The 22474-nt window shown below is 46.3% G+C and overlaps 2 protein-coding genes and 1 pseudogene across 2 annotated transcripts in view; 2 read left to right on the forward strand and 1 right to left on the reverse strand.

The window, feature by feature from the left end:
- SNU13 (small nuclear ribonucleoprotein 13) overlaps nt 1-22474 on the forward strand; it is a 335885-nt gene that overhangs the window by 275523 nt on the left and 37888 nt on the right. The window lies entirely within an intron of this gene.
- The window catches only part of MEI1 (meiotic double-stranded break formation protein 1), a 97011-nt gene that overhangs the window by 64034 nt on the left and 10503 nt on the right, over nt 1-22474 (reverse strand). Inside the window, exons 3-10 of the mRNA XM_050806162.1 lie at nt 21865-21938; nt 19411-19516; nt 17310-17513; nt 11639-11769; nt 5521-5635; nt 4663-4779; nt 2985-3084; nt 2726-2860 (exon numbers count right to left, since the gene is read on the reverse strand). Of these exons, the coding sequence (XP_050662119.1) occupies nt 2726-2860; nt 2985-3084; nt 4663-4779; nt 5521-5635; nt 11639-11769; nt 17310-17513; nt 19411-19516; nt 21865-21938 (982 nt within the window). The remainder of the gene's footprint in view (nt 1-2725; nt 2861-2984; nt 3085-4662; nt 4780-5520; nt 5636-11638; nt 11770-17309; nt 17514-19410; nt 19517-21864; nt 21939-22474) is intronic.
- On the forward strand, nt 13582-13675 carry LOC126929937 (uncharacterized; annotated as a pseudogene).

Genomic DNA, 22474 nt, shown 5'->3' on the forward strand with positions numbered 1-22474 from the left:
TCACTTGAACCCAGGAGACAGAGGTTGTGGTGAGCTGAGATTATGCCATTGCACTCCAGCCTGGGCAACAAGAGCAAAACTGTCTCAAAAAAACAAAAAACAAAAAACAGCACTTTAGGAGGCCGAGGTGGGCAGATCACGAGGTCAGGAGATCGAGACCATCCTGGCTAACACAGTGAAACTCCATCTCTACTAAAAATACAAAAAAATTAGCCAGGCGTGGTAGCACACGCCTGTAGTCCCAGCTACTCGAGAGGCTGAGGCAGGAGAATGGCATGAACCCAGAAGGCAGAGGTTGTAGTGAGCCAAGATTGAGCCACTGCACCCCAGCCTGGGCAACAGAGCAAGACACTGTCTCAAAAAAAAAAAAAAAAAAACCGATACAACAATAAAAAAAATATATAAAATGTAAGCCAGGCACGGTGGATCATGCTTGCAATCCCAACAGTTTGGGAGGCCGACACAGGTGGATCACCTGAGGTCAGTAGTTCGAGACCAGCCTGGCCAACGTGGCAAAACCTCGTCTCTACAAAAATACAAAATTAGCTGGGCATGGTGGCATGCACCTGTAGTCCCAGCTACTTTGGAGGCTGAGGCAGGAGACTTGCTTGAGCCTGGGAGGTGGCAGTTGCAGTGTGCCAAAATCAAGCCACTGCCCTCCAGCCTGGACAACAGCAAAACTCAGTCTCAAAAAAATTTTAAAATACAGCATGACAACTATTTACATTGCATTAATTTGTTTGTTTGTTTGTTTTTTGAGATGGAATCTCACTCTGTGGCCCCAATCTGGAGTGCAGTGGAAAGATCTCAGATCACAGAAACCTCCGCATCCCAGGCTCAGACAATTCTCCTTCCTCGGCCTCCTGAGTAACTGGGATTACAGGCATGTGCCATCATGCCCACCTAATTTTTGTATTTTTAGTAGAGACAGGGTTTCACCATGTTGGCCAGGCTGGTCTTAAACTCCTGATTTCAGGTGATTGGCCCGCCTCAGCCTCCCAAAGTGCTGGGATTACAGGTGTGAGCCACCATACCCCGTCTACATTGCATTGACATTGCATAGTCGTCCCTCAGTATCTGTGGGGAATTGGTTCTAGGACCTCTGAAGATGCCAAAACCAGGATGCTCAAGCTCCTTATATAAAATGGTATAGTATTTGCATATAACATATGCACATCCTCCAGCATACTTTATTTATTTTATTTTATTTTTTGAGACGAAATTTCGCTCTGTTGCCCAGGCTGGAGTATAATGGTGCGATCTCCACTCACTGCAACCTCCACCTCCCAGGTTCAAGCAACTGTCCTAGCTCAGCCTCCTGAGTAGCTGGGATTACAGGTGTGTGACACCACGTCCGGCTAATTTTTTTATATTTTTAGTAGAGACGGGGTTTCTACTACATGTTGGCCAGGCTGGTCTCAAACTCCCGACTTCAGGTGATCCACCCACTTCGGCCTCCCGATGTACTGGGATTGTAGGCATAAGCCACCACACCCGGTCCTCCAGTATACTTTAAATCATCTCTAGATTACATATAATACCTAATACAATGCAAATGCCATATAAATAGTCATTATACTGTTTGGGTGTTCTTTTTTTCTTGTGAGACAGAGCCTCGCTCTGTCACCCAGGCCAGAGTGCAGTGGCGCAATCTTGGCTTACTACAACCTCCACAGCAATTCTCGTGCCTCAGCCTCCTGAGTAGCTGGGACTATAGGCATGTGCCACCATGCCCAGCTAAGTTTTTGTAGAGAAGGGATTTTACCACGTTGGCCAAGCTGGTCTTGAACTCCTGACTCCAGTGATCTGCCTGCCTTGACTTCTCAAAGTGTTGGGATTACAGGGATATGCCACTGTGCCTGACCGGGTTTCTTTTGTTTTTTTTTTTTCTTTTTTCTTTTAAGACAAGGTCTCACTCTGTTACCCAGGCTGGAGTGCAGTGGTGTGATCTCAGCTCACCTCAACCTCTGCTTCCCAGGTTCAAGCAATCCTTCCACCTCAGGCTTAGAGTAGCTGGAACTATAGGTGTGCACCACCATGCCTGGCTAATTTTTGGATTTTTAGTAGAGACAGGTTCTGTCATGTTGCCCAGGCTGGTCTTGAACTCCTGGGCTCAGGTGATCCAACCCACCTTGGCCTCCCAAAGTGCTGGGATTACCGGTGTGAGCCACCATGCCCAGTGTGTACTGTATTGTTTAGGGAATAATAACAAGAAAAAAAGTCTATACACGTTCAGTACAGAGACAACCATCCATTCTTTAAAATTTTCAGCTGGGTGCGGTGACTCACGCCTGTAATCCCAGCACTTTGGGAGGTTGAGGCAGGTGAATCACCTGAGGTCACACATTCGAGACCAGCCTGGCCACCATGGTGAAACCCCGTCTCTAACAATAATGCAAAAATTAGCCGGGCATGGTAGTGCACACCTGTAATCCCAGCTACTTGGGAAGCTGAGGCAGGAGAATCACTTGAACCCAGGAGGCACAGATTGTATTGAGCTGAGATCGCACCATTACACTCCAGCCTAGGCAACAAGAGCAAAACTCCATCTCCAAAAAAAAAAAAAAAAAATCAATCCGTGGTTGGGTGATTCCATGGATGTGGAATCCACAATTATGAATAGTCAACTATATTAGGTATTATAAGTAATCATCAGCTGCCCTGGCCTCGACAGGCCCTTAGGTACATGCAGGGATGGAAAGTTTAGCCTGCCTGGGTCTCTCACCTCAGAAAAGCAGAAGTGGCCTTCACAGCCTCAGCAGCCACCTCCAGCACAGGGCTGCTAACTGCTTCTTGGAGGGCACGGCCAGCATCTCTGCACATGGCTGAGTTTGTGAACAGCTTGATCTCCTCTGGCTGCCTGAGAAATGGTAGATGAGAAATGAGTAGGTGAACTCTTATCACTGACCCCACCAGGAATGAAAGCCCACTTTTCCTTCTGCAGTCTGGCCCCTACAAGCCTCATGTTCTACCACTTTGCTCACCGGGTCAGGATTTCAGTGAAAAGCAACAGGCCCTGCTTGTGCAGCTCTGTGTTGTTCATCTCCAGGCTTCCCTGCAGGCTCCTCACCACTGCCTCGATCCCTACCACAGGATGACATGACAGAGGCCAGGGATCAGTGCTCTCTTGTTCCTTCACTGCCCACCCAGGAGAGGTTACAGGCTCCAGACAGCATGTATCAGTTGGAGGCCGCTCGTGGAGGGACCCTGACAAGATTGAGCTAATGGGACCAGACTGTGAGATCTTTGAGGCTGGGCCCTCATCTGATTCATCTCCCCAACACCCAGTGCAAGCCATAGCACAATCCCTGGCACTTGAGGTTTTCACTGAACACCTACTGACCAAGATGTATTTTCTCCACTTGGCATACTCCTGTTCCTCCTTGGAGAATCAGGTCAAAACCCCACTCCTCTAAAAAGCTTTCCCTGATCCACTTAGAGCTGTGACTCTCCCCTGTGACCCCACAGCTCCTGTGCTTCCCTCTAGCAGAGCTCTAATCAGCTCATAACGAAATTTCCCTTTGCATATCTCTCCCTTTTCTGAGGGCAAGGACCAATGTTATTTGTTATCTCTAAATTTCCAGGTTCCAGCCTGGTGCCTGGCTTATACTAGGAATATAAAATGAATGACTGAATGTGCCTACTCTAAAAATCTAGATGTGATATAATAAGTCCCAGACAGCAGGCTCACACCTGTAATCCCAGCACTTTGGGAGGCTGAGGCAGGCAGATCACCTGAGATCAGGAGTTCGAGACCAGTCTGGTCAACATGGTGAAACCCCATCTCTACTAAAAATACAAAAACATTAGCCAGGCATGGTGGCAGTCACCTCTAATTCCAGCTACTCGGTAGGCTGAGGCAAGATAATTGCTTGAACCCAGGAGGCAGAGGTTGCCATGAGCCGAGATCGTGCCATTGCACTCCAGCCTGGGCAACAGAGCAGGACTCGGTCTCAAAAACAAAAAAAAGGTGCCCGACGTAGTGGCTCATGCCTGTAATCCCAGCACTTTGGGAGGCCAAGGTAAGTGGATCACAAGGTCAGGAGTTCGAGACCAGATTGGACAACATGGTAAAACCCCCATCTCTACTAAAGATACAAAAAATTTGCTGAGTGTGGTGGCACATGCCTGTAATCCTAGCTACTCAGGAGGCTGAGGCAAGAGAATTGCTTGAACCTGGGAGGCGGAGGTGGCAGTGAGTCGAGATCACGCCATTGCACTCCAGCCTGGGTGACAGGGTGAGACTCCATCTCAAAAAAAAAAAAAAAAAGTCCCAGACAAGGAAGGATAGTTTCAAGAAACTTAGAAAGAATAAATTAGCAAAACTTAGAGACTACCTAGATGGTTAGAAATCTGGGGCATGGGAAATAACTAAATCTAAGGTTGAGTAACACTGTTTAGAGTTGTTGTTAACATGCAACAGGAATTCATTTAGTGGCTAAGAGAAGTGTCCTTCTCTTGCTGAAGCGTCTAAACATATACACTTCTGATAATCAGTGAACAGCAGAACATTTGGATATCAATACTTGCATATGAAATCTGGTAATGAGTTTGGGCTGATGAAATGTCTAGACTCAGTGCTCCCCTCCAAGGTGGAGGCTTGCTGCTACCCAACTGTCTGTCTACCCAACTCAAAGCTAGTACAGGACCCTTACTACCAACCATACACCGTGTGGCACTTGGAAAAAAAGAGTGGCTCTTCTGCCAGGAGTGTCAAGCAGTTGTAGCTGGACCAGACGAGCATTTCACTGGAAGAAGAAAGATGCTCAAAGAGGAACTCTGACAAGGAAGAGGATGAGAAAACAATAAATGACAGTCATGTGATCACGATCCCTTAACTGATGCTAAGGCTTTGGATTTATTCAGCATCTTACTCTTGCTACTTCATCTGTTCACATATCCTCCCCATAAGTCATGATCATTAATCCACTAATAAACCTGGAAAGTGCCCTTGGTTATGGTTTACCTCTTCTTTTTAACAGATGGGGAAACTGAGTCCCAGAGAAGAGGTACTATTAGTGGCGCAAGTAGGATTGGAACCTAAGTCTCCTAATTCTCAGAATGGGCAGTGGTGTGGATGAAGGGAAAAGAGTTTTTAAGAGTCAGAGGGGCTTGACTTTTTATCCCATCTCTGCCACTGACTAGGCCTGCCAATTATTTCATTTTCTGATCCTCAATTTCCTTATCTATAAAATAGCGAAGATGAAGACCTAAATGTGGTAACATTTGCAATGTACCTCATAACAGTCCCTGCTCATAACAGTCCCTTGAAAAATACTGTTTCCTGTTGCCTACCTGGTTCACAGGTCTTTCCACCACCCCACATTAGGGTTTTATTCATAGGTGACCAAATAAATGACAAAAATCAGTAACAAATTGCTCAAGGTCATACAAGAAATCTGTAGCAATAGGATTCAGATGTTATGAGACATAGTTCATAGGGTCTGTCATACACAATTGAACCTGTCACCACCCCATCCTTCTAATATAGGGCGGGGAAGGTTAGAAGCATTCCCCTACCTGGGATGTCAGCATGGATGAAGGCCGGGGCATGCTTTGCTGGGGAGTGGACAAGCACCGCAGTTATACAGTGAGCACTGGCCACCTGCAGGGTTTCATCTCTAGAAAGGAGAAGCTGGAGAAACAGGCAGCGAAAAGTAACCCAGTCACACCACCAACAGGACCAGAAAAACTGGCCTAGGTGCCTCAGGGCAATAGCCTAATTCATTTCTGATCCTTCCTGTCCTACATGGCACCAGGCACAAGGATGGGGCTCAGGAGAGCCGTTACGGATTATGGGAAGGGGTCTCTGTGAACAGCAGCAGGTGAGAAAAATAACGAAAGAACACAATGTAAAATCCACCAGGGGCACTCAAAGAACACTGTAACTGTCATCAACAATGAGTGCTCAAGCCTTCATTAACAAAAGTACTTTCAAAGTCCTCATCTGGTTTATTTATTTATGAAACAGGTCTCACTCTGTTGCCCAGGCTGGAGTGCAGTGGCATGATCATGGCTCATGGCTCAATGTAACCTCTGCCTCCAAGGCTCCAGCGATCTTCTCATCTCAGCCTCCTGAGTAGCGGGGACTACAGGCACATGCTACCATGCCTGGTACCTTTTTTTTTTTTTTTTTTTTTTTGAGACAGAGTCTTGCTCTGTCGCCCAGGCTGGAGTGCAGTGGCATGATCTTGGCTCACTACAACCTCCGCCTCCCTGGGTTCAAGCGATTCTTCTGCTTCAGCCTCCCGAGTAGCTGGGACTACAGGCGTGCACCACCACACTCAGCTAATTTTTGTATTTGTAGTAGAAACAGGGTTTCACCACATTGGCCAGGCTGGTCTCAAACTCCTGATCTCATGATCCACTTGCCTTCGCCTCCCAAAGTGGTGGGATTACAGGCATGAGCCACTGCGCCTTACCTTGTTATTTTTTTTTTTGACACAGGGTCTCACTTTGTCACCCAGGCTGTAGTGCAGCCATATGAACACAACTCACTGCAGCCTCAACCTCCCCAGTGTAAGCAATCCTCCTGCCTCAGCCCCCCAAGTAGCTGGGACCACAGGCATGCACCCTGACCCTGGCTAATTTTTAATTTTAATTTTAATTTTTGTAGAGACAGAGTTTCACCATGTTGCCCAGACTGGTCTCAAATTCCTGAGCTTAAGCAATCCACCTGCCTTGGCCTCCCTGAGTACTAGGATTACAGGCATGAGCCACCATGCTCAGCTCCAGCTCATTTTAAAATTTTTTATAGAGACAAGGTCTCAGTATATGGCCCAGGCTGGACTTGAACTCCTGGGCTCAAGTGATCCTCCCACCTTGGCCTCCCTAAGTGCTGGGATTACAGGCATGAGCCACTGCGCCCAGCTCTCCCTCATCTGGCTTTGATGTTTACAACAATTCTGTGACATAACAAGGAAAGGTTCTACTATAAACCTCAATTTACTGAGTGCACAGAAAAGATTTAACACAGTAGGCCGGAGGCTATTATACTTAGAAAACCCTATCAGCAAGGCTGACTCTTGGCTGGGTTTGGGAACTTGGATTTCAGGAGGGTTCCTACCAGAACTGAGAGAGTGGGCCGGGTGCGGTGGCTCAAGCCAGTAATCCCAGCACTTTGGGAGGCCGAGATTGGCGGATCACTAGGTCAGGAGATCGAGACCATCCTGGCTAACACGGTGAAACGCCGTCTCTACTAAAAAATACAAAAAACTAGCCGGGCGAGGTGGCGGCGCCTGTAGTCCCAGCTACTCGGGAGGCTGAGGCAGGAGAATGGCGTAAACCCGGGAGGCAGAGCTTGCAGTGAGCTGAGATCCGGCCACTGCACTCCAGCCTGGGTGACAGAGCGAGACTCCGTCTCAAAAAAAAAAAAAAAAAAAAAAAAAGAACTGAGAGAGTGGCTCATTGTGACTAAACTATTTGTACAATGAACAGTTGACCTTTGAACAACACAGGCTTGAACTGTGTGGTTCTACTTATATGCGGCCTTTTTTCAACTGAACGCTGATGGAAAATGCAGTATTCACTAGATGTGAAACTGGCATATGCAGAAAGCCAGCTTACTGCGGTTTGCCAGGGCTGACTGTAGGACATGAGCATATGTGGTCTGCATATATGCTGGCAGTCCTGCAACCAATCTCCCGTGTATACAAGGGACAACTGTAGTTTATGCTGAACACCTGTTTTCCTTCTGGGAGTCTGGAATTTTGGTATATGCTCAGCAGAGGATACCTACATGAACAGCCAGTCCCCCATAAAAACCTGGGGTGCTAAGGCTCTGATGAGCTTCTTCAGTAGGTAAGGTTTCACATGTCACAGTTCATTCCTGGGGAAATTAAGAAGTGCATCCCATGTGACCCCACCGGGAGAGGACTCTGGAAGCTTGTGCTGGTTCCACCAGACTTTGCCCCATGAACCTTTCCTTTTGCTGATATTGCTTTCCTTACACTGCCGTAAATCATAGCTATGAGTATGACTAGTTGTTGAGTCCTATGAGTCCTCCTAGCAAATCATCAAACCTGGAGGTAGTCTTGGGCACCTTTAGCAACGTTAAGTTACTTACTCTAGGCTACACAGCTGGTAAGTGGCAAAGCTAAGGTGCAAACTGAGGTCAGTCAAGTCCAAATCTAGGAGTCTTCCTAAAACTGTGATGCCTCCCCCATCAGAATTTTTAGATCAGGTATATTTGCAACTCCAAACATCTCAGTGAATTTCCATTGCACTCTGAATAATATGCAAACTCCTACTGGTCACCGTAGCTATTAGGGATGCCTCTAACACTTTCAGAAATCAAAAAAGCGTTAACTGCAACCACAGATTTTAAGTATCATAGTAGCTGATTTGGGGGGAGAATAGTGCCAAACAGAATATACATCACCAGAAGAATGGAGGGCATGCCTGGTTTTACAGCTTTTAAGAAAAAGGACCAAGTAGACATGAGCCTATTCATGTCTGGTAAAGAGACATCTGAGGACTGAAAGCTTAACCCCATCTCAGCCATATTGGACTTACAAGTGGACATATAAACAGACTCCCTGTTTGTCAGGAAAAAAAAAAAAAAAAAGCCAGATTTTCTGATAGTATATAAAGGAGTTTAGAAAGTAATATTTATCTTGTTCCCTTTTATAAAATAAATGACATACTGTATTTTAAGATGCTAGTGATGTAAGGCGAGCCATTATTTTATGTACCACTAAGAAAGAAAAAGTGCTACCAATTAAACTATGATGCACCGTTGATGGTAAAATGTCTCCCAATTTCAGAGCACTTAAAATGTGAAAAAAATGTATCTCAGAATCAAAGAAATATGATATGTATCCATTAAAACAATGATTCTTGGTTTAAAATATTCTTTTTTTGAAGTTTAATTGGTTAAATTTCATTACACTTCAATTTTGTGACTTGATAACACATTTTTAGGTTTCCCTGTTGTTGTTTATGTACCTATGTTTGAAAATGGCAACAGTAACTGCTTTTAAGTTAGTTATTACAGCTTAAAACTGCACTAAAACTTATGGAATACATGTATGATTCCTAAGTCAGAAAGCTGATCCTAGCTCATTATACTTGATGAGTGACATTTAAACTCTGAAATGGACTAAACTATTTTCTTTAGAAGTCAGTTCTTTTCTTTTCTTACTATAGTCTCAGGACAAACCTTTTCTTGCTATATTCTCCTGCCTCAGCCTCCCGAATAGCTGGGATTACAGGCACATGCCACCACGCCCAGCTAATTTTTGTATTTTTAGTAGAGACAGAGTTTCACCATGTTGGCCAGGCTGGTCTCATACTCCTAACCTCATGATCCACCCGTCTCGGCCTCCCAAAGTGCTGGGATTACAGGCATAAGCCACTGCACCCGGCCTCCCTTCTCACTTCTAACCAGAGCTCCTTCTCCTCTTCCTTGCTGCAGAAAGAGCCCCAGAGTTTGGGCAATGAACCCCTGCTATCACATGAGGGTTTGCAGCTCTGCGAGTCCCTGTGCTGAGCACTGGGGAAAGATGCCAGACTCAGGTTTTGCCCTGAAGGAGCTCCCAGCCAGTCAACCACAATACGGTATAAGGTAAGCACTGTGACAGTGGGTCACATTCTGCCTAAAGGAGCCAGGGTGACAGGGAGCCCTATAGGCTTGAAGGCTGACTCAGATTAGCAGATAAAGAGAGGAGAAAGGCCCTATAGACAGAGGAAGAGCAACTGCACAGGCACTGAGACAGGATTACCTAGCATATGCAGGACTACGGAAAGATTGCATGTGGCTGGAGCACACATGGGGTAGAAGAGACAGGAAAGTGAGGCTGAAGGAATGAGCAGGATCCAGATAAAGAGGGTTCTCAGTACCAAGCTCAGAAGCTGATCCCTAAAGCAACTGAGGTGACTTTGTTTCTATTGCTGTAAGTATTCTCCATTTTCAGGCAGCCCAGATGTGAAGGGGAAGTGTAGAGGTAAGAATTTACGGCCAGGCATGGGGGCTCATGCCTGTAATCCTAGCATTTTGGGAGGCCGAGGCAGGCAGATCACAAGGTCAGGAGTTAGAGACCAGCCTGGCCAGCATGGTGAAGCCCCGTCTCTTCTAAAAATGCAAAAAATTACCCGGGCATGGTGGCTTGGCGCCTGTAATCCCAACTACTCAGGAGGCTGAGGCAGGAGAATTGCTTGAGCCTGGGAGGCGGAGGTTGTAGTGAGCCAAGATCACGCCACTGCACACCAGCCTGGGCCTGGGCGACAGAGCGAGACTCCATCTCAAAAAAAAAAAAGAAGAATTTACAACTGAGGGTGGGTGCAGTGGCTCATACCTGTAATCCCAGAATTTTGGAGGCCAAGGTGGGAGGATCACTTGAGCCCAGGAGTTGAGACCAGCCCAGACAACACAGAAAGATCCTGTCTCTACAAAAAATTAAAAATTAGCCACGCCTCACAGCAAACACCTGTAGTCTCAACTACTCAGGAAGCTGAGACAAGAGGATTGCTTGAGCCCAGGAGGCTGAGGCTGCAGTGAGCTGTGACTGTGCCACTACATTCCAGCCTGAGTGGATACAGCAAGACCTCGACACTTAAAAAAAAAAAAAGAATTTACAAATGAAAGGAAACCTACTTTCTTTTTTTTGTTGTTGTTGTTGTTGTTGTTGTTGTTGAGACGGAGTCTGGCTCTGCCGCCCAGGCTGGAGTGCAGTGGCCGGATCTCAGCTCACTGCAAGCTCTGCCTCCCGGGTTTACGCCATTCTCCTGCCTCAGCCTCCCAAGCAGCTGGGACTACAGGCACCCGCCACCTTGCCCGGCTAGTTTTTTTGTATTTTTAGTAGAGACGAGGTTTCACCGTGTTAGCCAGGATGGTCTCGATCTCCTGACCTCGTGATCCGCCCGTCTCGGCCTCCCAAAGTGCTGGGATTACAGGCTTGAGCCACCGCGCCCAGCCAGGAAACCTACTTTCTATCACCCAGGGTGGAGTGTAGTGGCATGATCGTGGCTCACTGCAACCTCCGCCTCCTGGGTTCGAGCAATCCTCCCACCTCAGCCTCCTGAGTAGCTGGGATTACAGGTGCGCACCACCACGCCCAGCTAATTTTTTTTTTTTTTTTTTTTTTTTTTTTTTTTTGAGACGGAGTCTCGCTTTGTTACCAGGCTGGAGTGCAGTGGCGTGGTCTTGGCTTACTGCAACCTCCACCTCCCAGGTTCAAGGGATTCTCCTGCCTCAGTCTCCCGAGTAGCTGAAACTACAGGCGCATGCCACCATGCCCAGCTAATTTTTGTATTTTTAATAGAGACGGGGTTTCACTATGTGGGCCAGGATGGTCTCGATCTCTTGACCTTGTGATCCACCAGCCTTGGCCTCCCAAAGTGCTGGGATTACAGGCGTGAGCCACCACGCCCAAGTTTTTTGTATTTTTTATAGAGACAGGGTTTTGCCATGTTGCCCAAGCTGGTCTTGCACTCCTGGGCTCAAGCAATCCACCAACCTAGGCCTCCCAAAGTGCTGGGACTACAGACATGAGCCACCACCCCCAGCCAGTATATTGTTTTGCACAGTAAGAAAACACTTGGAAATCTGAGGTAGGAGTGGTAGACGAAGATGAGGCACAAGAAGCACTTGGGTCCCCTTGTTATTGAACCTAGAGACCAAGAATCACAAGACAATTACCTTTTTGAGCACCAAAGGCAGTGAGGTATCTCCTGATGACCCTTCGATATTCTTAGCACTTTCTCCCAGTTCATCCTTGTTCATGATCATGGACACAAAGAGATCATACTTCAACAGCTGCCTCAGTAAACCTAGGAAACAAAGGGATTGGGAAGTAAGGAGGAACACAGGCACCAGAGTCCTCCCAAGATAGCCCTTCAGACATCCCAAGAGAAATTTCTTCATGCCTCCATAAATACGAAGAATGGTTAGAATCCTTAAGTACCAATTTGCTTTTTGCACCCAGCTCTCTTCCATACAGATCTAGTGAGAGCCCACTAAGTGCTAGGCCTAAGGGTCTAGGGATTCAAAAGTAAGCAAGATAAACATAGCCCGACTGCTCCACTCAACTAAAAGTTTCATGAGGGCAGGAATAATGTGAATTTTTTCACCATAACATCACCTGGCACAGTTCCTGACACATAGCAGGAACTCAAGAAATATTTTTTGACTAACAAAGGGAGCATACACTCCTGTAGGAGAAACAAGCACAAAAACAAGTCAGACAAGGCCAGGCATGGTGGCTCACACCTGTAATCCCAGCACTTTGGGAGGCCGAGGCGGGTGTATCACTTGAGGTCAGGAGTTCAAGACCAGCCTGGCCAATATGGTGAAACCCCCTTTCTAGTAAAAAAATACAAAAAGTAGCCTGGCATGGTGGCATGTGCCTGTAGTTCCAACTACTCAGGAGGCTGAGGCAGGAGAATCACTTGAACCCAGCAGGCACAGGTTGCAGTGAACTGAGATCTCATCACTGCACTCCATCCTAGATGACAGAGTGAAAGTCTGTCTCAAAAAAAAAAAAAAAAAAAAATTCAGACAAATGACCCTTATAATTGTGATAAATGATACAAATGAGAAGTACCCAAATACATGAAAATGTATATAAGGATTTTATATACATAAAATCCCCTAGTGTGGGGGATCAGTAAAGCCTTCCATCAGCAAGTACCATTTAAAATGAACCTGAAAGATAAATAGGTAAAACTAGGTGAAGTAAGGAGAAGTATTCTAGGTATAGAGAACAACATTCCAGAAAGTGAAAGAAAGCCAGAATAGTTGGGGGTAAAAAAAAGTCCAGAAATTATGTTTGAGAAGTAGTCACAAAAGACCACATAAGCTATGTTAAGGATTCTGGTCCCTATGCTGGGATTCATGGTAAGTCACTAAAGTGTTCCAAATAATACATACTTTAACAAGTAAAGAAATGCTTGTCAGAATATTAAATATTAAAATTAAATGATGTGGAAAAAAGCCCAGAGGACCATGGGAAATCAAATGAAGCATCTAATCTAGCCTGGAGGCTCAGGGAAGGCTTCTGTAAGAAGGTATTTGAACCAAATCTTGAAGGATGAGAAGTTGGATGCGAGCCAACTTCTGGGCAGAGGAGTATATAAAGGCAGGAGAGCATGGTGTGTTCCTGGAGATGCATTTGGTTCAGTAAGGCTGAGTTAGGGTGGGGACAGATAGAGAAGTGAGAGATGAGGCTTGAGAGGTTAATAAGGATTAGACCATAAACAGTTTATGAGCATAGTGGGACCCCATCTCTACATACACACAAAATAATTAAAATGCCTGGCAAGGTGGCGTGCCCCTGTAATACCAGCTACTTGGGAGATTAAGGTGGAAGGATCACTTGAGGCCAGGAGTTCGAGGCTGCAGTGAGCTATGAACATGCTACTGTACTTCAGCCTGGGCAACAGAACAAGGTCCCATCTTTAAAAATAATAAATTAAATAAAATAAGAACTTATGAGGATCTTGGGTTGTAAAGTAAGTGAATAAGATGATATAAGACAGAATATAAGACCCATAGTGCTTCAAGGGTCCAAAGGATGTGACTACACCCCTGGCTAAGGGGAGAGGGTGGGAAGGCAAGGCTCCAGAGAAGAGGTGGCCTTTAAAGTGTTGTCTGAAAGGAGAGAAAGTTAGCACTCCCCTTGACCAGGATAAATAAGGCCCTCGGGTCTGACAAACATGCATAGGGTGAATTTTTTTTACTATTTTAAAAAAAAAAAAAAAAAAAGAGGCTGGGCGCGGCGGCTCATGCCTGTAATCCCAATACTTTGGGAGGCCAAAGCAGGCGGATCACGAGGTCAAGAAATTGAGACCATCCTGGACAACATGGTGAAACCCCATTTCTACTAAAAATACAAAAATTAGCTGGGTCTGGTAGCACACGCCTGTAGTCCCAGCTACTCGGGAGGCCGTGGCAGAAGAATCACTTGAATCTGGGAGGTGGAGGTTGCAGTGAGCTGAGATCATGCTACTGCATTCCAGCCTGGTGACAGAGCGAGACTCCATCTCAAAAAAAAATTTAAAAAAAAAAGAGGTAGCATTTAAAAACAGGAATTCTGGCTGGGTGTGGGGGCTCATGCCTGTAATCCTAGTACTTGAGAAGTCCAAGGCACATGGATCTTTTGAGCCCAGCAGTTCGAGACCAGCCTGGGCAATATAATGAGACCCAGACTTTACAAAATTTTTTTTTTAATTAGCCAGGCATGGGCTGGGTGCGGTGGCTCACACCTGTAATCCCAGCACTTTGGGAGGCCAAGGCGGGCGAATCACAAGGTCAGGAGATGGAGACTGTTCTGGCTAACACGGTGAAACCCCGCCTCTTCTAAAAATACAAAAAATTAGCCGGGTGTGGTGGCAGGTGCCTGTAGTCCTAGCTACTCAGGGGGCTGAGGCAGGAGAATCGCTTGAACCTGGGAGGCAGAGGTTGCAGTGAGCCGAGATTGCACCATTGCACTCCAGCCTGGGCAACAGAGCAAGACTGTGTCTCAAAAAAAAAAAAAAAATGGGTGTGGTGGCTAATGTGCCACCGGTGGCTACCAGTGGCTCCCAGCTCAGTGGCTAAGGCAGTGGCTCCCAGCACTTTGGGAGGCTGAGGCGGGCATATCCTGGGGAGGCCGAGGCGGGTGGATCATGAGTTCAGTAGATCAAGACCATCCTAGCTAACATGATGAAACCCCATCTTTACTAAACATACAAAAAAAAAAAAAAAAAAAAAAAAAAAAGAGCCAGGTGTGGTGGCAGACACCTGTAGTCCCAATTACTCTGGAGACTGAGGCAGGAGAATGGCGTGAACCCGGGAGGTGGAGCTTGCAGTGAGCTGAGATTATGCCACTGCATTCCAGCCTGGGTGATAGAGCTGGAGTCAAAAAAAAAAAAATTAGCCAGGCATGGTAGTGCAGGTTTGTGGTTCCAGCTACTCGGTAGGCTGAGGTGGGAAGATCATTTAAGCCCTGGAGGTGGGGCTGGGCGCGGTGGCTCACGCCTGTAATCCCAGCACTTTGGGAGGCCGAGGCGGGCGGATCACAAGGTCAGGAGATCGAGACCACGGTGAAACCCCGTCTCTACTAAAAAAATACAAAAAATTAGCCGGGGCCGGGCGCGGTGGCTCAAGCCTGTAATCCCAGCACTTTGGGAGGCCGAGATGGGCGGATCACGAGGTCAGGAGATCGAGACCATCCTGGCTAACACGGTGAAACCCCGTCTCTACTAAAAAATACAAAAAACTAGCCGGGCGAGGTGGCGGGCGCCTGTAGTTCCAGCTACTCGGGAGGCTGAGGCCGGAGAATGGCGTGAACCCAGGAGGTGGAGCTTGCAGTGAGCTGAGATCTGGCCACTGCACTCTAGCCTGGGCTACAGAGCGAGACTCCGTCTCAAAAAAAAAAAAAAAAAAAAAAAGCCCTGGAGGTCAAGGATGCAGTGAGCTGTGATCCTACCACTGCACTCCAGCCTGGGTGACAGAACAGAACAAGACCCCGTCTCAAAATAAATAAGTAAATAAAAATTTTAAAAAATAAAAGTGGGAATTCCCAGTATTACCAGTTGAGATTTCCCTCTACTATGGTCAGGTGAGCTGTAGGACTGCCCAGGGCCTCACCTTACGGCCTGTACTTGCACCCTTTTGTTCTATATGCACTAACTCCAATACTGCCCTGCTGCAAGTTACCGCAGATACAGGCTGCTTCATACCTTGTGCTCTGGTCCATGCTCCTGCCTTCCTCCTTTCCCCACAATTTAGGACTCAGTCCAGGCATCCTTTTCTTTAGGAAGCTTCTCCTGTCCTCTGCTCCCATCCTCTTCTGTGCACCTCCAAGACAGCACTCATCACACTAGACTCTAGTTGTCCATGTGTGTCTTCTACACTGGCCTTTGAGCTCCCCCAAGATAAAGCTTGAATTTGATCAACTCTGTGACCTCAGAGCCCAGCACAAGGCCTGGTATAGAATGAATGCTCACTATGTATGGCTAGATTATTCATAACAGCTCCTGATCCAAATTTTGAAAAGAAGCTGTTGTCACGCATAGACTGTGCATTTCTCTACAGCTTTTACCTGAGAACAGGCCCTCACCCGGGCTCCAATCACAGTGCCCATCTGTTCTGTCCAAAATAAGAAATCTGCCTGCTCAGAACAGTTGAGAGACCTTATGTATTTATGCAAAAAAATAGGAGAGGATGCTAAAAGTATATGTTGGGGCTTCTAAAGAGCCTCAGGTAACAAGCAGGGAAACCTAGTGCCATGGTTTGAATATGTTCCCCAAAGTTCATGTGTTGGAAACTTAATCCCCAATGCAGCCATATTGGGAGCTGGGGCCTATGGATGGTGTTTGGGTCATGAGTTTGGGGTTTGGGTTTGGACCCTCATGAATGAATTAATGCCATCACCATGGGAGTGGGTTTGTTATCATGAGAGTGGGCTCCTCATAAAAGGACAAGTTCAGGCCAGGCGCAGCGGCTTGCGCCTATAATCCCAGCACTTGGGGAAGGCGAGGTGGGCAGATCACCTGAGGTCAGGAGTTCGAGACCAGCCTGGCCAACGTGGTAAAACCCCATTTCCACTAAAAATACAAAAATTGGCCAGATGTGGTGGTGGGCACCTGTAATCCTAGCTACTCAGGAGGCTGAGGCAGAAGAATCACTTGAACCCGGGAGGCAGAGGTTGCAGTGAGCTGAGAACGCACCACTGGACTCAAGCTGGACAACAGAGCAAGGCTCTGTCTCAAAAAAAAAAAAAAAGGAAAAAAGAAAAAAAGGGACAAGTTCAGTCCCCTCTAGCTTTTTCTCTTGCCCTCTCTTTGCCCTTCCACCATGGGATGACAGAGCAAGAGGGGATTTACCAAATGCCAGCCTCTTGATCTTGGACTTCCTAGGCTCCAGAACTGCAAACCAATAAATTTTTGAACCAATAAGTTTTTCATTATAAATTACCTAGTCTGTAGTATCCTGTTATAGCAGCATAAAATGCACTAAGACACATGGGCTTTACCCTGGAGGCCAGAGGGAACCATGGAAGAATTTCTGACTTAAGAAAGTGACAGGATGTGAGCTGTACAATGTAAAGATTAACTTGCCAGCAAATACAGGATGCACCAGGGCAGACAAAGGCAGAAAAAATTGCTGTCCCACTTTCCTTCCTATTTTCCTCCAAAGGCAACATTCTTAAGATATCATACTAACTCTAGGCATCTTTCACACAGTGTGCCTCTTATCTCTCAAACCTTGTGGCTTCTACCTTTTGCAAAACATCTAACTTCCCCACTACTAGAGAACCCAATATCTCAAGTCTTCTAGCAAAATGTCAAAAACGTATTCTCCCTTTTTCTCCAGCCTCATGTCTTACCCAAGCAGTTAATCTGCAGCTCCTTTGTCTGGGCACCATCCAGGATGGAAAGGAAGAGGGGAAAAAGCTTCTCCCGGAAGTGTCCTGAAAGCATCTCAGCTGCCACGGGTGAGGAGTATAGCTTCCCATAAAGGTAACAGACAGAAGCTTGTATGCCCTCACTGGGGTATACTAAGCCTCTCAACAGATGCTCCATCAGGTTTCCTGTTCAGAAAACAACCAAGGAGCCAGAGGAAATTTCACAATGTCAACTGCTATACGAAACTCCAATCTATTATTCCTAATGTGGTAGTAATGGTAAGTCCCTATAATCCCCCACAATAAATGCTTTCTGCATACTTAATGTAAAGGGAAAACCAGCTGGGCACAGTGGCTCACACCTGTAATCCCAGCACTTGGGAAGGCCAAGGCGGAAGGATCACCTGAGTTCAGGAGTTCGAAACCAGCCTGGCCAACAAGGCAAGACCCTGCATCTACTAAAAATACAAAAATTAGCCGGGCATGCTGGCAGGCGCCTGTAACCCCAGCTACTTGGGAAGCTGAGGCAGGAGAATCACTGGAACCCACGAGGCAGAGGTGGCAGTGAGCTGAGATCACACCACCGCACTCCAGCCTGGGCAACAGAGCGAGACTCCATTTCAAAAAAAAAAAAAGAAACAAAGCCAGGTGCAGTGGCTTATTCCTGTAATCTCAGCACTTTGGGAGGCCAAGGTGGGAGGATCACTTCAGGCCAGCAGTTTGAGACCAACCTGCTCTACCTAGTGAGACCTGGTCTCTAAAAAATAATAATTAGGCTGGGCACAGTGCCTTATGGCTGTAACCCCACCACTTTGGGAGGCCGAGGTGGGCAGATCACTTGAAGTCAGGAGTTTGAGACCAGTCTGGCCAACACGGCGAAACCCCACTTCTACTAAAAATACAAAAATTAACCTGGCATGGTGGTGGACACCTATAATCCCAGCTACTCGGGAGGCTGAAGCAGGAAAATCACTTGAACCTGGGAGGCAGAGGTTACAGTGAGCCAAGATCATGCCACTGCACTCTAGCCTGGGGAACAGACTCTGTCTTAAAAAATAATAATAATTATTATTATTAATTTTTTAAACAAGGGGAAACCAACTTAAAGAGGTTATTTACCCTTTGGTAAATCCTCTGTGAGGTATTTATTTGCATTTCACTGATAGAAAAAAGTGCTTCTATATTCCAGAATTCCTCCTTCCATCCAAAACGAAGGTTCATAGTAGGTACTTAATTAATGTGTGTTAAAGAATGAACAGAGCCAGGCGTGGTGGCTCACACCTATAATCCCAGCACTCTGGAAGGCTGAGGCAGGCGAATCACGAGGTCAGGAGATCGAGACCATCCTGGCTAACATGGTGAAACCCCGTCTCTACTAAAAATACAAAAAATTAGCCAGGCGTGGTGGCAGGCACCCGTAGTCCCAGCTACTCAGGAGGCTGAGGCAGAAGAATGGCGTGAACCCGGGAGGTGGAGCTTGCAGTGAGCCGAGATCACACCACTGCACTCCAGCCTGGGCGACAGAGCGAGACTCGTCTCAGAAAAAAAAGAATGAATGGAAGGCCGGGTGCGGTGGCTCATGCCTGTAATCCCAGCACTTTGGGAGGTTGTGGCTGGTGGATCACCTGAAGTCGGGAGATCGAGACCAGCCTGATCAACATGGAGAAACCCTGTCTGTACTGAAAATACAAAATTAGCCCGGCGTGGTGGCACATGCCTGTAATCCCAGCTACTCGGGAAGCTGAGACAGGAGAATCGCTTGAACCCAGGAGGTAGAGGTTGCAGTGAGTCGAGATTGCGCCATTGCACTCCAGCCTGGGCAACAAAAGAGAGACTCCGTCTCAAAAAAAAAAAAAAAAAAAAAAAAAAAAAAAGAATGAATGGAAATAGTCCAAGAATAGAGTCAAGAAAATGACCTTTTTCAAATTGACCAACATACAGTACATTTTGCAGATGGGGAAACTGAAGACTAGAGCAGGAAAGTAATGACTTCCCAGGTATACAGAGTAAATGGGGTACCCAGATGGCAGTATAATAAAAGCAGGTAAAAGGGTAGTGGCAGCTCCTCCCACAGGTCACTCACCGTGCTCCATTACAAGCTCATCTGCCAGAGCAGGAATGGCATCCACCAACTTGCCAAGAAGGGTCAGGGTGGCCAGGCTGCCTCGCATGGAGGGCATGTTACACAGCTACAGAAAGTGAATATGCCCCATTCTGTCAATTAGGATCAGGACAGATCTTCCACCAAAACTCATCTTGCCCTACCCACACCAATGCCTGTATTGCATGTGTCTCTCACCACAGTCAGCAATCAGCTTTTTTAGCTTAGTGTCCAACTTCCCCATTGGACTGAGAACTCCTGGAGGAAAGGGACTGAGTCCTCTCAGAGTCCTCAGTACCTAGCTCAGTGCATGTTTGTTAAACTGAATTAACATTTGCATAGTTTGCCCCCATAGAACCAAAAGTTGGAGGACAAAAGTTTGAAATGTCATAAAGACAGAACACTGACTCAATGTGAAAAAAAAATTATTGTTATTATAGTTATTATAGCTACTATTACTAAACATTCTCTGTATACCAGGCACTATGCTTCATGCTTTACAGGGAGAGTCAATAATCCATATTTTACCTTTCCTTTTTTTTTTGAGATGGAGTCTCGCTGTGTCTCCCAGGCTGGAGTGCAGTGGTGCGATCTCGGCTCACTGCAAGCTCCGCCTCCTGAGTTCATGCCATTCTCCCACCTCAGCCTCCAAGTAGCTGGGACTACAGGCGCCCACCACCTCGCCTGGCTAGTTTTTTTTTTCTTTTGTATTTTTAGTAGAGATGGGGTTTCACCATGTTAGCCAGGATGGTCTCAATCTCCTGACCTCGTGATCCACCTGCCTCGGCCTCCCAAAGTGCTAGGATTACAGGCTTGAGCCACCACGCCCGGCCATATATTTTACCTTTTCTATTGACTAGCTAGTCATACCACTTTTAGTAATATTCTTAACTCTGGTGGGAAATAATAATAGTAACAGCTTTATAGGGTTGTTGATAGGGCTGAATGAGATATTACATATAAACCACCTAATACAATGCCTAGCCTATAGAAAGTGCTCAATAAATGTTAAGTGGCATCATCTCATCATAATGATAAGCACTGATATATATAATTATAAATTCAATTTGATATATTAATCACATGTAAAATAATTATGATATAATTGAAATATAATTTATAATGAAATGTTGCTCTTGATGGTGGTAACAAGATAAACATTTGTCTTTGTTCTGCAAATTAAATAAAAAGTTATTCTGGGCCGGGCGCAGTGGCTCAAGCCTGTAATCCCAGCACTTTGGGAGGCCGAGGCGGGCGGATCACGAAGTCAGGAGATCGAGACCATCCTGGCTAACCCGGTGAAACCCTGTCTCTACTAAAAAATACAAAAAATTAGCCGGGCGAGGTGGTGGGCGCCTGTAATCCCAGTTACTCGGGAGGCTGAGGCAGGAGAATGGCGTGAACCCAGGGAGGCAGAGCTTGCAGTGAGATGAGATCCGGCCACTGAACTCCAGTCTGGGCGACAGAGCAAGACTCCATCTCAAAAAAAAAAAAAAAGTTATTCTGATATTATTCCTCAGTCTTAAATACAACACAAAAGCTGCTCTTTACTTGATTTTTTTTTTTTTTTTTTTTTTTTTTGAGATGGAGTCTTGCTTTGTCACCCAGGCTGGGGTGCAGTGGTGTGATCTCAGCTCACTGCAAACTCTACCTCCTGGGTTCAATCAATTCCCCTGCCTCAGCCTCCCCAGTAACTGGGATTACAGGCATGCACCACCATGCCCAGCTAATTTTTTTTTTTTTTTTTTTTTTTTTTTTTGTATTTTTAGTAGAGATGGGGTTTCACCATATTGGCCAGGCTGATCTCGAACTCCTGACCTCAAGTGATCCACCCACCTCAGCCTCCCAAAGTGCTGGGATTATAGGCGTAAGCCATCACACCTGGCTAACTGATTTCTTTGACTACACTGAAGAAAGCAGATTAAATATACCATATCCACTCAATGCTTACCTCAGATAGAAGCAAACGCCTTCAGTACAAAGTAAGCTGATAGAAGCAAACGCCTTCAGTACAAGGTAAGCTGACAGAACCAAACACCTTCAGTACTAAGTAATGTATACAATTTAAAATAAAATAAAACCACCAAACCGAGACATAGAGAACATATTTCCTTGATAAATTCATAAAGGAAATCTGTATTATAATCAGGAAGTCACAGAAAATGGACCATGGGATGATTATGCCAGAAAGATGGCACTTCACTGCATGGAGGTAACATTTGGGAGACTGAAAGGGGAAAGAAGAAAGCTGTAAAGAACACTAGAGCAGGATCAGTGGACCCAGGCCTTAGCTCTGACTCTGCCACCAACTCGGTGACCTCAGGAAAGTTCCTTTTCCTCCCTGGACTTCAAGCTCTCATTTGTTCAAAGAAGGGTTGACCCAGCTCTGACATCTGAGGATTCTGAGACCTCAAGAACCCATAGCTATTTACCGACCTCTTTGTGGCACTCATCCAGCAGGCAACGGGTGGTCTGCTCCAGCTTCAGCTGCGTTGTGAGCTGAATAATGACTGAACAGACACAATAGTATTACTAATCAGGAGGCACCCCCAACCCAGACTCCACCTTCCGTGGCCCTTCTACTCAGTCAGTGCAGGTAGTAATTTGCATGGGCTAATTGGAATTATTCTTTTCTATTTCTTCCATTTAATTATGTGTGCACAGGCTGGGCACGGTGGCTCACACCTGTAATCCCAGCACTTTGGGAGGCTGAGGCAGCCGCATCACCTGAGATCAGGAGTTCGAGACCAGCCTGACCAACATGGAGAAATCCTGTCTCTACTAGAAATACGAAATTAGCCGGGCATGGAGGCGCATGCCTGTAATCCCAGCTACTCAGGAGGCTGAGGCAGAAGAATTGCTTGAATCCGGGAGGTGGAGGTTGCAGTGGGCTGAGATTGTGCCATTGCACTCCAGCATGGGCAACAAGAGAAAACTCCGTCTCAAAAAAAAAAAAACTGTGTGCACATCCAAACTAAAGGAGTTCTGGTTTCTTTGTTTTTTTCTTTTGATTTTGTTTTTGTTTTGTTTAGAGACAGGGTCATCT

Source organism: Macaca thibetana, chromosome 10 (assembly GCF_024542745.1).
Source record: "Macaca thibetana thibetana isolate TM-01 chromosome 10, ASM2454274v1, whole genome shotgun sequence".
Lineage (NCBI taxonomy): Eukaryota > Metazoa > Chordata > Mammalia > Primates > Cercopithecidae > Macaca > Macaca thibetana.